The 15,212-nt window shown below is 32.7% G+C and overlaps 1 protein-coding gene across 1 annotated transcript in view; it reads left to right on the forward strand.

Annotated features, from left to right (window-relative positions):
- LOC117113562 (constitutive coactivator of peroxisome proliferator-activated receptor gamma-like) overlaps nucleotides 1–13,834 on the forward strand; it is a 27,269-nt gene extending 13,435 nt beyond the window's left edge. The window contains exons 5-6 of the mRNA XM_033256935.1: nucleotides 9,208–9,280; nucleotides 12,948–13,834. Of these exons, the coding sequence (XP_033112826.1) occupies nucleotides 9,208–9,280; nucleotides 12,948–13,627 (753 nt within the window). The 3' untranslated portion in view covers nucleotides 13,628–13,834. The remainder of the gene's footprint in view (nucleotides 1–9,207; nucleotides 9,281–12,947) is intronic.
- The last annotated feature ends 1,378 nt before the right edge of the window (nucleotides 13,835–15,212 follow it).

A 15,212-nucleotide genomic window follows, 5' to 3' on the forward strand; every position in this document is an offset into this window, starting at 1 on the left:
TTGACATTATCTGTGTGAAATATTTTGTAAAGACATCGTTAAGAGGTGAATGACTGTCTCTTATACACATCTAGATGTGTATAAGAGACAGGCCTTGAAGGGACGAAGGTCCCAATGAAAAACAAAAAAAAGAAAAGGAAAAAAATGAAAAACAACGTCGCTCCTTGATAGCTAACATTGTCTATTTAACATCACAATAATTCATTATTAGACTTATAGTTGTTTTTTGAATTGTACTCCACAAATCTCAGCCGATACCTCGCACAACTCGTTATGGGGCAGCTGACACTCAATGAGTTATAGTAAAATTTTGCTTAAGCTGCCCCTGACCATGATTTTTGTTGTACTGTACCTTTTGTAAATGTGTATTGGTCGAATAAATAAATGAAATGAAATGAATGAACGTCTCGTATCTATTGTCGTGACGTCATGGCTCGCTGGCTCACACTTGTGATGTCTCGCACTTGTGATCAAATAACACGCTGGCTCGCACTTTGGCAACACTCTTTGGCAGACAACTCTTTTAGTAAAAAAAAAATCTTTTAGTAATATGATCTCAGATAACAATAATAAAGAATGGTTTCAAAAAGCAACTGAAAAATCATCACTGAAGGATTACATTAAATACAAAAATATACCAAATTTAGAATACTACCTTTTGGACAAATTGAATTTTAAAGGTAGGGGAAACCGGGGTCAGTTGTTACAGGGGTAGATTGTTACAGTGGTCTTTTCCCCAAATAGGGAAGTAGAGGGAGGTATAACCGGTGTCATATTATAGGTCTTTTCCCCAAATAGGAAAAGTAGAGGGAGGTATAACCGGTGTCATATTATAGGGTGCTGTAAGATCCATCACCGCCGGCCGTAGCATGACGATCCGAATGCCTGACAGGAAATGTAGGTAAAATGTTTGTGTTTATACCCCAAAAGCAATTTTTTCATTACAAACCGTTTGTGTAATAGCTTTCCCTCATGTAGATGGATAAAGTAAGTTTAAATATTTATGTGAAGCATGGCCATTACCTAACACTTTCATAGGCCATTACCACTATCTGTGTTTCAATGTAAAAATAGCATGTGGGGTAAGTTGTTATATGTAAGTTGTTACTGTAACAAGGATGGTCACATAGCGAGTGTACCGAAGGAGGCGCACTTTACACGTGCGATCATTGTAAAGAAGAAGAAATGGACATTTCTGATTGACTGTTTTGTTGAGTAGCTAAAATGCATTATAGTGCGGTCTTACATTTAACCATAAGGCTAGAATATAATGTTGTTGTCTCTTTTATACACTTTAAAGCATGTTTGTTTGTATATTTTAAACATTTTATCTAGTTTATATAACAACTTGCCCCACATGGTGTAACAATGTACCCTGGACCAGAGGTAATTTGTTACAGTTGATCTACTTCATTAATTAATTAATGATTAATTAACGGATTGATATATGACAGTTGTAATTACTTCGTTTTATAACCAATATACTGTTCTTGCATTAGAATAAAAATAGTGTGTTTGTCTCATTCAATTACGTAATTAAGGAACAATATGTAAGTTTTGTAACAACTGACCCCGGTCTCCCCTACACATTTAAAGTTTGAAGCTAGAACTAATGTTCTAGATCTTGGAGGCAGAAAACGGGCATGGTCAGATACACACTCGGGCCATTGTATTATTTGCAAAAAAAGAGAATTAGAAACAGTCGACCATTTTTTATTTGATTGTGAAGGTCTATCCTCTATAAGAAATGCATGTTTGAAAAATTGAAAACTGACTTGTGTAAAATTAATATGTACTTTTGGGACATTTTCTTAGGAGGTTCATGTGAATTTAGGCACCACTTACTTTTAGATAATATTTTTGATGCATACCAGAATATTGAAATTTGTAACATATTTGATAACCATTGTAAAACATATTTAACAAAAGCAATGACTGAAAGAACTGAACTAATGAAAAACATTACCACCAATATTTAATTCTTATGTTATTTACCGTACTTATAAATTTATATTTTTGTCATTTTTATTATCTCTTTACTTTATATTCTGTAATTGATTTCTCTATTTTTTTTTTTTTTTTTTTTTTTGTACATTAAGTTATTCCTTAATTACTACAGAATAATGAGAGTAACATTTGTTTTGTTTGTCCAGTATTTTTTCTTTACAATAATTTATTTTTATATATTGTCAGTTGTTGTTTTGTAACTGTTGTACGGGTCGAACCTCTCCTGCGCGAGAGTGTTCCTCTGTTATAAAAGAGAGAACCAATAAATCTTACCTTATCTCTTATAACTCGCCCCTAAAAAACCCGCCCTTGGAAACTTGCCCCATAAAAAAATGTACACCTCCTAGACCATGCAGTCTTCAAAATAAAAATTGTAACCTTTGGTAATCAACTACATTTTCCACATACATAGAAATTTTTGAAAATTTATTAAAAAAAACCTAAACCATAATTCACCACACTATAGACACTTTTTGACAAAAATGAAAAATTACGACTTTGTCACCCAATAAGAAGTGTTCTAATATAGACAATGGGTCATGTCTCATATTATTTGTTATATTTTTATTATTCATTATCTTCAATTGACTCGCATAAATAATTTTGTTCGAAGAACATTTATATGCAGTTGTACTTCGCAGCACTTGCAATTTGCAATTTCTAGTTTAAGACAAATTAGTGGATCCTCTGGTTTTTGGAAAACTGTGCTGTTTTTAATATTTTTTATTATTTTCTTTTTTATAACTGGAAATTTTTTTTCAATAAATTAAAAGTGAATATTCGGGCAACATCACACACCAATGTAATATAAAAAAAAATAGAATATATATATATACAGAATATAGAATATATACATAAACATAAATATGACAAAATACAATTTTCATTTTCTGATGTGCAATGCCAAAAATATGATAGTACCCAAGTTTGTTGACCTAGTGGAGTGGACCTACAGACAGTAGTCCTGTGATTTCCATTGAAAAGTCTATATTTTGAAATGTTTCAACTGTTTTACTTCATTCCACAAATACTTCTCAAAGAAAAAATCCCCGTAAAAACAATTTTATAATGAATGATAATTAGAAACTGACCATTTCTCTTGTAAAACTTTCATTTTGGATTCATATTTGAATTAAGATGTTAAGAGTTGATAAGCAGAGTAATTATCTTAGCTGGAAGCAAATAGATGCCAAGGCCTGGCATGTTTCCTGAGGCAGAGTCTGAGGACAGGGATCTGTCTGCAGAATGCCTTCTTGGCCCCTCTTGTTATTGTTAGGCCCTGTGGCTTACAATCTACCACACTGACATCTTCCATACAAAACTTTACCGAAAAACCGATGAGTCACTAATTATTATCATTGTTGTTATGTTATTCATTGATGAAACATTTTTTCATTATTTCTAGAATTTTGTCACCAATTGTGTATACAGTAATTAATTATTTTAATTTTTGACTAACAATATTCTATATTATTGGATGAATACTGATGACGGTTAGTGTATTCCTAAATAACATGATTTCCTGGACTATTGTGATGGTGTGACGTATGATGGTGTGTAATATGGTGATGGCGTGGAATATGGTGATGGTGTGGAATATGGTGATGGTGTGGAATATGGTGATGGTGAGGAGTATGGTGATGGTGTGGATTACGGTGATGGTGTGAAGTATGGTGGTGTGGTATGGAATATGGTCAAGGTGTGGAATATTGTGATGGTGTGGAGTATGGCGATGGTGTGAAGTATGGTGATAGTATGGAAGAGGGTGATACTGTGGAGTATAGTGATGGTGTGAAGTATGGTGATGGTAGCAAGAATGGTGATGGAATGAAGAATGGTTATGGGTGAAGTGTGGTGATGGTATGGAATATGGTGATGGTATGAAATTGTGATTATGTTCTTTCTCCTTTAGGTATAAGATTATAGCAATTATACGATACCAAATTCTATTAACTGCCAACTTTAACCTATTTTCATGAACTACAAATTAGTGTAAGCATTAAGTAGCACAGATGCAGGATCACACACGCCAATAATCTGCAACATATACTCAATATTTGTACAATGGATATTAAGATACCACTGCTTGGACGTTCAACTCTCATATTGGAAATGAGCCAATTTGGTGTCAAATTCAGATCATGTTTAATAAATCGACAACAATACTGATGGATTGTGATTGTGAGTAATCTGGATGAGATATGTGTGTAACACTTCATCTTTTAATCACTTGCTCGTAACAAAATGAATAAAAAAAAAAGGATTATTTGTAAAAGAAAATACTAAATAATGTGATACACAATTGATGAAATATGATCAGTATTTGATTGTGGAAATGTGAATTACACAATTACTGTAATGTTATGGGCTATCAAAACTTAATATGTACTGGAAGCTCATTAGATCAGATCTCACAGAGGTGGCTGCTTCTCCCAACATGACATCCCTGGCAATAAGGTAAAATAAGGGTAGATGATAGTGAGAAGCGAGAAGTAATCAAAATAAGAAAAGGTTATTGTGGGAGGGAGGGGATAATGGAATACAGTTAGGATAAAGAACTAATTGAGGGTGGATAATAGTGGTAAGAGAAAAGATGTTGAATTAACATGAGGATAAGTAGTTATGTAAGTGAGGATGGATGTGAAAAGAAAGGGTAATTTAGTAAAATGAGGGTAGATAATAGAGGGAAGGAAGGGAATAATAAGCTAAAATGAGAATGGGTAAAAATGGAGAGAAAACAGGGGTAGATCCAGGGAGTAGAAGAACTATAAAAAAAGAAAACAAGAGGCAAAAAAAGAAAATAAGTGAAGCAGAGGGAAGCATGGTACTCCAAAATAAGCTAATTTCAAATTTATCTTCCACCTATAAGCATCTATGGTCAATCTTTTTCAATGGGCCAAGTCCCTTTACAGTGTGCTCCAAAACCTAGAGTGTATAAGACCCTATGCCTACCACAAGGCTTCAAGGGGACAAGCCCCACACTTATAAAATGCCTACTGCAAAACTTCAAGGGACTAATACCCTATATCTCTAAAATGACTACCACAAAGATTCCAGTGGATGAGCCTCTAGACCTCAGAAATGACTACCAGAAGGCTTCAACAAGGGACTATTCCCCTACACCTATGAATTGCCTATACTTCAAGGGGCAAAGCTCCAAGACATCTGAAATGCCTACCACATAACTTGACCGTTCTTCTTACTTTTGTCCCCCGGCCAAGTGCTGCTTACATTTGTCACAATATATAGAGATGAAGATGAAGAAAAAAATAAGGTACAATACTTGCTACTGTGAATTCAGTAGCAGTTGTTCATACCAGACTCGCAACTCACCGTCATTTGAATACTATAGGATCTAGATTTTGGTTGTGTATTTCAAAAATCATTTTGAAATATAAAACAATTACTCAATTTAGTTCAGTTTACTGTACGGAAGTAACTTTGTGTAGAATAACCTGTTTATTGTTTATCTTTAAGTTTCCTCATTCACATCTGGATTCTCAGAATATTTCTCACGGTTTCAAAACAGGTGTATTGTTAATTTATGTATTCGCTTCTTCCTGCTGAAATTATTCTAATAAGTGCAGGTTTGTTTTAGTTGATAGAAAGATAATAGCAAGCAATCTGTACTTGGTTTTTTCCACAGCAACAAAGCTGTGGTTGTATCAATTTTTTTCTTCATTAATTTGTGAATTAGGATCGGTGGGAGGATTTATCTGTGGCATGACAGGTGTTATGTCAGTTTCTACCCCGCATTGAGTTTGCTTGTCAACGGTATCTTCATGCAGTGCTTTTATAATGGGCAAAGTGAGGTTGTATGATTGTCAGGAATTGCAGTTATGATTCTCCTATCAAGGATTTCTTCAATCCTTGAAAGTACAACATAAGAAGACTTGAAAAGCTACAAGATTGTTGTGTAATTTAAATTGAATGATAAATAATTACATCCAAAAAAATTGAAAACTTGTAAAATAAATTATGTTAGTTTAAAAGTGTCATTCTGTTTTCAAAAGTAGATTGAAGAATAATAAATAAAATGGGGAAAAAGAAAATTGCATTTAAAGTTTGAGAGTGTCATTTGCAACCATCTGAAGATGCCAGACAGTTGTACCTCAGTTCCATCCATTATGGCACAGATATCACTTTCATTTTTAATTAGGATTTTTTTCATACAAATATGCCAGTTTGTATGCAATACTAACATTGGTTTACAATAAGCATAGTATGGTGTACACACCTCCAGATTACTTACAGTACCTTTTGTTTAAACATTCTGTGCATTATTTGTTGCACATGATATCAAGGGGTCATATATTGGGCAAAATTCAAGTGGAGGTCAAATAATGTTCATGTGGGAATGCACTTATTTTGAAAAAAAAAAAGAAAACAACCATGTTTTATAATATGATACCGAGATGCAAGTGTAGGGCATTACACAAAAACAAAATCGATAGTGTTTGTTTTTAACACATTTAAATATCATGGTTTCCAGGAGGAATATTTTGAACAGTTTATACCTTAGGGGAGGGAGCAGAAGATAGAAAACTGGAAGACAGGAGTGGATTTAGAGTTTTATAAATTTGGGGGAGGGGGTGGGGAACCAATTTTATATAAGCCTAGATGTAATATAATTATACAGTACAGATAAATAAATATCCTGTAACGATATGATTTGTGTTCAGTAGTATGCTGTTTTTTTGTAATTATCAATTGTATTTTTCCATTAAAATGATGGCAGTTGCAAAAGACCCCTCCCTAAATTTGTCACTAGAAGGGGAAGGAGAGGCAATTTACTACCCTATATACCTCTACACCTGCTTTATTGTAAAACTAAAGTAGTATACAGGTGCTACTAGTTTAATGTTTTTTGTTTTCCTTGTTGCGGATGATCCCATAGGCAAAGGGTGTATTACCAGAACGGAAATTACAGTGTGAATGTACATAAGGCGATTGTTAAGGAGAGGAAGAAACAAGAAAAACTTGGTCAAGAGTCCCAATTCTGTAATATGAGAAAATTGGTCATTTTATGTTTTTGTCCCCTTTTTTGGAAGATATAATCAATTGAATTTTAGTGGAAATTACAGTGTCATGTCATGTTGCAGTCATTCTGTATATTACAGTTGCATCTTTTTTATTTTATCTAAATTCTATTGTTTCCTGATGAGATTCAATATTTATTCTCTATACTTGGGCATTAACTTATGGTGATCAGGCTTAGTACTAAATAATTCTGCTAATATTTTCTTTCAAGCAATCACCAAACACATTTCCAACCAATCTTATGCCAATTGCTTTTCACCAAATTGTCATGGTCATGATAGTTACGTCTTATTACAAAGGTCTATTAATTTTTCCCAATATTCCAAATGTTTAATTTAAATTTAATGAATGTAGGAACCTGGAGAACACTAGTATCACAGTATTCTAACATTTTTTTTTCTTTTTTCTTAAAGAAATATTCTATCCCTTTATTTATTCTAACTGTTTATATACTTATAATAACAATTGTCGACTTATATAGCGCATATTGTAGGGACCTCTATGCGCTTACATTATTACCCCGGATCACTGGATCAAGCACATATGGAACACACACTCAGGCCCCATGGGGGAATTCCATAATGTTGCAGCTGTATTCAGCGCAGGCTGTGCTTGAACCTATTAGGTACCCACTTGTACTCCTGGGTGGAGAGAGACAACCGTAGATAAAGTGCCTTGCCCAAGGACACAAGCGACTTGCACAGCAATAGTTTCGAACCTCTGACCTCAAGGTTGGGAGTCCAAGCCACAACCGATGCACCAACCACTTCTACGTAAATCGTATATCATATTTTCACAAATTCTCTAAAATATGTTCTACACATGCCTTTATACAAGATATTGTGTTTATGCCAAATAGATTTTTTTTTCTTTTTAAAAATAATCACATTAAATTTTTAATTTTCACTTTGATTCCAAGTAATGTAACAAAACTACATTGAAGATTCATTTAATAATTGTCAAGCTGTGCACACTCATTCAGGGGCGGATCCAGTAGGGGGAACGGGTGACTGTGCTTCCCCCCACCCCCTGTTTTGCCGCTAAATTTAAAAATTTCAAGGCATATTAAAGTTAGTGCCCTCACTTATCTATTCTGAATATGTTGTGCCCCCCGTTTGAAAAATTCTGGATCTGCCCCGTCATTATGAAATTGGTTTTCCTGTTTATTAATATAGAACAATTTCAGACTAAGTTTTTTTCAAAATTGTGTTCAATTGAGTACTAAAAAATAATTAATATAAATAGTATAAATATGCTACGTTGTATTGTTTTTAGGCGATAGGTTTTTCATGCATTCAATGTAATTTCAACAATGTATGATGGTCTTGCCAAGGAAGGTACAGTAATTCCTTTATGCTGAATGAATAAAGAGTTACCATTAGGCCAAAAAAAAAAAAAAATGTTGTGTTGCCCTCCGCAACCGACCAAAATTTTAAAGAAAATCGAGAAATACCACTTCCGAAATTAACGTTAAGAACATAAGATCTTAAACAGACATGTATTTTCACCAAAATCAGGCCATAGATGCACACGTAAAATCGGTAAATTAGAGGGCATAATTTTGAGAACCAAGCGTGACGACGGCGATGTATGCAAGCAACATCGGATCTCTCGCACTTAGATCTAGAGAGGCCTAGGCATTGCCTATTCTTTACTAACTGTGTAACTAGTTGTTGCTTGAATCAAAAATCATATACATTACCTTACGCTGTATTAAGTAATAAATGAAAAAAAAGGCTTAGGTCTAGCCATTGCTTTAAAGCTGGTACGGAGCCAGATATTTTAGGCTCCGTTACGGTTTTAAGCCAACCATAAACGAAATATTTCTTTTTTTTTTCTCGAAGTTATCTTCGATTGTATTACATAGAGGGTGCTTGTTTGGCCATTTTTCATAGCCATAGTATGGTTTTGCTCGATCTGTACGTGCGTGATCGTGTGCATCGGATGCACAAATTATTTTTTTTAATAAATATTTCTTTAAACATGTTTTTGTTAAATTTATTGCAATATACTGGTAGTATTTATTCTGTCATTATTTTGAATATTGTTTGTTTGGCAAGCTTGCCATCGTTCTATTGTGGTGCCTACAAATCCTTATGCCTAGGATCTTCATTATATATATATATATACACATCTAGATGTGTATAAGAGACAGTGCAGGTAGAACACATGGAGTTGTTTGAGAGGTTGAAATCTTTTATTGTGCAAGGAACTTGTATGGAACGCACACCTGGTAAGTGCTATGCAAACACATACTCGTAATAGAACAAGCATAGTAAATTTTTAATGTAAAGTAATGAAATGCTGTATTTATGGTGAAGATTGTGGCCTTGGGTTCACAATTTAATTTTTTCTACAAAATAAGCCAGTAGATGCATACAACACATCTTTACTTCAGAAAGCTATGATGCATTTATCTGTCCCAGCTCTATCTATACTAATACTGCATGTTGTTAAAGTACTCATAGTATGATTATAGTATAATTGTCATGTACTGTTGTTTAAGCAGCTCTCTCTTTTTTATCCTATGTCAGATCTATGCTACATAACACTATCTAACTATTGAGTTTTAAGTAATACTTTAAACTCTGTTCTAGTTTTGAATTTAGTTGATCTTTCATAACTAATAATGTGTGATTATAATAATTAAGAGTTCAACTAATTAGTCAGCAGAGATCCATTATTAGATGAGGCTAATGATGAAGAGAAAGTGAAAGTACATTTGCATTTGAAAAGAAATACAATTAGAAGTAGATGTGATTGGTCAATTTATTTTAACCATCAATTTACTTGTGCAAACCTCCATACTTAAAATCTTATTTATGCAAACAAAGTTGAGAATCATTAAAAATAATTGAAAGTGTTGGTGCAATTTGTGCGGTTATTGACCATAATGCATTATCACATGCACTGTACATGTGCTACAAAAACAGTTTTATATGGTGAATGGCCTTGTCATAATTGCTTCTTGTTAACTTCAATTGATGTAATAAACTCATTAGATAGTTAAGTAGGAAGGTACAACTTGGGTTTACAGTAGTTTCACTAATTTCTTTTGGGCTCAACAATTTTACCATATGGTGAGGAAGCTAATTAATGTTTAAATCCTGGTTCTTAATAGGTGACATGCAGACCAGATTTGGCCTATGGGGCCATTTAAGTTGGCACGTGCCAAAAGCATTTTTATTTAAAATTAAAAATTAAGAAATAAATAATTTTATGAACTGTTTCCTTCATTCATATAGAGACAAGTTCGTCTCTTATTCATTCAGCCCTCAGGCCCATGGAATTACAAACATACAATGCTGTTTATACTACAGACAACAACAGATTTTTTCTTCTACATAACGTTTGAGTACTTATGCACTATATTTGGTCAATTTGTTTAGAGGGTTTCTGTAACTAAACATTTAAAGCCAGGCTCCGAAGGCAAAAAACATTTTTTATATGTTGTACAACTGATTTTTCTAAGACACATAAAGTTTATTTGACGAAAAACTGTAAATGAGATACAGATTTTTGAATATCTAAAAACTTGGGGGGGGGGGGAAGGGGTGTGTACCACCATTTTTCCCACTTGTTGGGTTGCTGAAAAATTGCTTCCTCTGGAGCCTGACTTTAACATCAGGCTTTGCATGTGTAGATTTCCCATTAATACCAGATGATTTTTTACGATTTCAGTAGCTAATGTTTGCCGATACGTATTTTTTTACAATGTAGGTATAAGATAGCTCCTAGAATGGAGGTGATATAATATATTTATTATAATACCTCCATGGTCCTAGCTAGGTTGCAACATTCCCATATTTCTAGGCCTTAAGTTAAATTAACCAAATGAGTACCACCAGTGTGGTGTGATTTAGTTTACTTTAGACATTGTACTATCTATTTTTTTATTAAGAAAAATATAACTAAAAAATGAAAAGAACTTTTCTTAGTCCATTATGATATATTATCTTAAAATCATTATTGTTAATTAAATATATTTCTTGAGTAATACTTGTTAAGTAAAATTAATCTGACCTCAGTGGTATGAAAAACAAAGATTTTGTGTTGTGCTTGTAAAACCAGTGTTATGGTAGCTGGTCTACCATTAGGCCTGCAGGGTCTATTGACTTGCACAATTTTATAACAGCTCAGTTCAGTTTTATTTATTTGCACTACATTTAAAATGCATAATATATATGAATTTAACACAAAAGCACAAACACCTGAGCTAATTCAAAAATATACAAAAAGAATACAAACAGTAAAATACAAAAAATATAAATGTGTAACAGATTACAGGTAACTAACAGGTAGGGCCTACATACTGTAGATATTTAATGATATTATTGCACTGATATACCTTATGTTCGGAGTAATAAAAAACAAGTCAGTTGTGATGCAGGCATAATATGAAATATTATTTATGTAGACACGACCTTGATATATTATTGAATTAAACCATTAAAATTGTGGAACCTGATGGATTGTTGATATTCTTTAAAAAAAAAACAACACTACAATAAATAACAAAACAACATTTTCAGTTGGAGTAGAGATAGGTGTAAATCATGCTGCAAGACGACATACACTACAAAATACTGTATATCAGAGATGTACCACATTTAATCCTGCTGAGATGGTCAGTTCTATGACCATTTTTATCTAAGTAACAATTGGCAAAATGATGATTCATGAAAAGGAGGGAAATTCTGAGGGATTGCAACAACTGAATTATTGATAATACCAATAGTAAATAATTATGCAAGGTGATCAGTTCTAGGTGTAAATTAGCTGACAAAGTAATTTCTGACATAAGGCATCTACGGTATGAAAATTAATTAATCTTCCTAATTAGTCATGTTTGCTGAAATGAGTTAAAGCACAAGATCAAATATTACTTGCGCTTAGTTGAGTATGGTTACCAGGGAGATAAACTGTTGCCACAGAGATGGCGATGTTGTAAATGTCCCAACAGGCACTCTAATAGGCATTGTTTGATTTCAGTGTTTAATGAGTACCACGTTCTCCATCTGTCTCAGTCTTGGACTTATTATAATCAACATTCTCAACTAGGCACTTGTCAAAGAAGTATTGGCAGTGTTATACATTGTGTTACAAAATTGTTTTCTTCCTTTTTTTCATCCCTCATTTTTGTTTGCTTGTTTCATTCTTATTAGGTATTTTAGCAAATTGTACACAGCTTTGAAGGATTTACAGGTGGTCATATGCCCTTTATCAACTCATCTGATTGGCTGAAAAAGTATTAATTACAGTATCAGTAAATATTCTATATTTCAAATAGATTAATCAGTGCAAAATAAGTTAATATTATGGTATTTATGGTTGGTCATCTTTGATAAATAAGTTTAATAAGGAATTGTGCATAGCAATTGAAAATTAATGATGAACTATATTGTACTTTAGAAACATTTACTACAGTATTGATTACTTGTGTTTATTGATTATCAGTAATTATCAGTTATTGATTATTAATTTTTTATTATCGGTTATTATCACATGAACCTAATCATTACTTATGAGTAATTATTGACGTAATTATTGCTTTCAAAAATTAAATCATTTATTAATACATAAAACTTAGTATTATTAATTAATATAATAAATTAATATGTGTATTATACTATATTAAGTAAGATTATTGACATTTATATATTTTTACATTTCTCTTGTGTGTGTATTTTTAGGCTTATTAAATTATTCATATTTGCTTACCTCTATGTGCTATATCAATTAATTAAAAGTGAAAAATTCATTTTTAGTCCCTTTTATTCTGTGTCAACCAATTTTTTTTTTTTTAGATTAGCATTTTTTTCTTATAATTTTAATAAAAAATGAGACTCCAATATATAAGTGGTTTCAATAGTTATTTTTTTCTCTGGTAATTTTTATAGGTCAAAATCAAGTGACCCCTGAATTAGTTCCAGATGCAGCAGGACCTCTTTATGCAACAGGCACAAATGATTCTTGGTTAGAGGAGGATTGTATATGGAATAGCGAGCAACCAAGGCGTGTTCCGAGAAGAGTACATGACTGGGTTATGGATGAATGTAATGATTCATCAGGATGCCAGGATGAGCGTAGAGAAATGACAAGCTGGAATGATAAGCCAACTAAAGCAACTGGCTACCGCTTCCAAGAACCAAAACAAATTGCGCAACATTCATTTCAATCAAGAAATAACTCCAGTTATCAGAATAGACAACATATTTCGTCACGAAATGACTCCATGTGGGGATCAAGTTTTGGCATGTGGAGATCATCTGACAGTGCAAGTAGTAGGGAAAACCGTCATTCATTTACGAGGCATGGCCATCAGAATCGTCCAAGGGATCAAAGGATTGATTCTGGCACGGCTGTATGGGGTAATCCTGACACCGATACATGGCACCGCACTACTGCGTCTGATTGGCAGAATTCAGCAAATAGAACTCCTTCATCTTGGGGATCAGCTGATTCTTCACAAGACTGGAGATCATCCTCCAGTAGTTCAAATAATTGGCAAAGGAATTGGGGTAGAGGGGGTGAAAGTGGGCGAAAGCCAGTCGGCAAGGGGAAAAAACAAGGCAGATAAAATCAACATGTTTATATATACCATCATTAGGGCCATGTATAATCTAATCTAATCTAGTAGCCTACCAATGCACATAAAGGCATTGGTCTATCAATCAACATGACCTACAGTAATTATTTTTCAACTAATATCCTTCAGTAAAGAATAAAGTTTTAAAGATAATGTTTTTCCCAAACAAGTTTTGGAAGACGCTCAGCTTGGAAAGCTTACCTATGCCTTTAGGGTTTGGTGCTTCGCTATTATTATTACCTTTGTTTTGTATTTTGTTTGTTCTCTACCATGATGTTTGCTTGTACCTGCATGTCATGTGTTGAGGTAATTATTGTTATGTGCTGGTACATTTACATTTATTAAGGAAAACAGGTAATTATTTGCATTAATTTTTCAGCTGCCCCTTTACACTGCCAGAAATCGAAAAACATAATCAAAGACAACTACCATATATATAGTTATGTTTGTCTCAGATATAGTATAGAAAATATACTAAATATCAAGAGTAGTAATGGTTAAAAACATTTTTTTTTGCAATTTCAAGGCAAACTGCATTTATATGGTCATTGTATTATTAACATTTATTTAAATTTCCGGTATTTGTTGAAATATCTGTAAAATAGTCTTCATTTTTAAATCATTTTAATTATTATTACTAGTTAAGCATTTCTATTTAGATATATTTTAGTTTCGATATCAGCCCATTTAGAATAATTACAAACTGAAGTAGACAACATTTTTATTTTTCCGATGTATTATCTTTTTACATCATTATTAAAAAGATAAAATTTGTCTGCTGAAAAATAGCGCAATACATCGTATAAATTAATTTTGAAATTAACTTGCTCATTTTGATTTAACATTGAAATTAACACATTACTTGAGTGTATAAATTTGTGTATTAAAACAATTTTTAACCAAAAATGATAAAAGTGTTTGTTATATTTTTATCATTACCCAGTATAAAAATCAGGGTGAACTTTTTTTTAATTTGCTAATTTATACAGTACTCAAGTTGATAATTTGTATTTTACTTCAAAATTATTTTTTATGATTTTTTGGGTCATTTTCAGTGGACAATATCTTTGATGTAGGAGTTAATAAATAGGAAATGATTATAACAGTAGTAAGAGTATTATAGAAATTCAAGAAAATGGATAATTACTACTGAGGCTTTTGGCTGCTGTTGCTCTCATCCACAGCTTCCCTTCTTTTTTGATGATGTCCTCACTGCTGCTTCTGTTGCCATAACCATCATTATCATCATCATTACAGTCATCACATTATCTTGATGTTCCAAAGGAAAGTAAAACAAGATGATTTTTAAGCCCATAATTCTAATGAAATACTGGATAATGAACAGCCATTTCACATATTCCTGTGTGACATTAATGTGTTTACTATGAATCTGTAGGTCTACTCTACATATTGAATATACAAATGTTTTCATATCTCCAAAAAGACATATAATTACAAATAAATGTATATAAATACATGATTAATTAATCACCATGTAGTTGTTATCTATGCATAAGATGAATGAATCACATTACTATAATTTTCTAATGCACATTAATGCGGAAGCTTTTCCATT

The sequence above is a fragment of the Anneissia japonica genome, unplaced genomic scaffold (genome assembly GCF_011630105.1).
Source record: "Anneissia japonica isolate Jap-2015-1 unplaced genomic scaffold, ASM1163010v1 scaffold287877_len585272_cov192, whole genome shotgun sequence".
Classification (NCBI taxonomy): Eukaryota; Metazoa; Echinodermata; class Crinoidea; order Comatulida; family Comatulidae; genus Anneissia; species Anneissia japonica.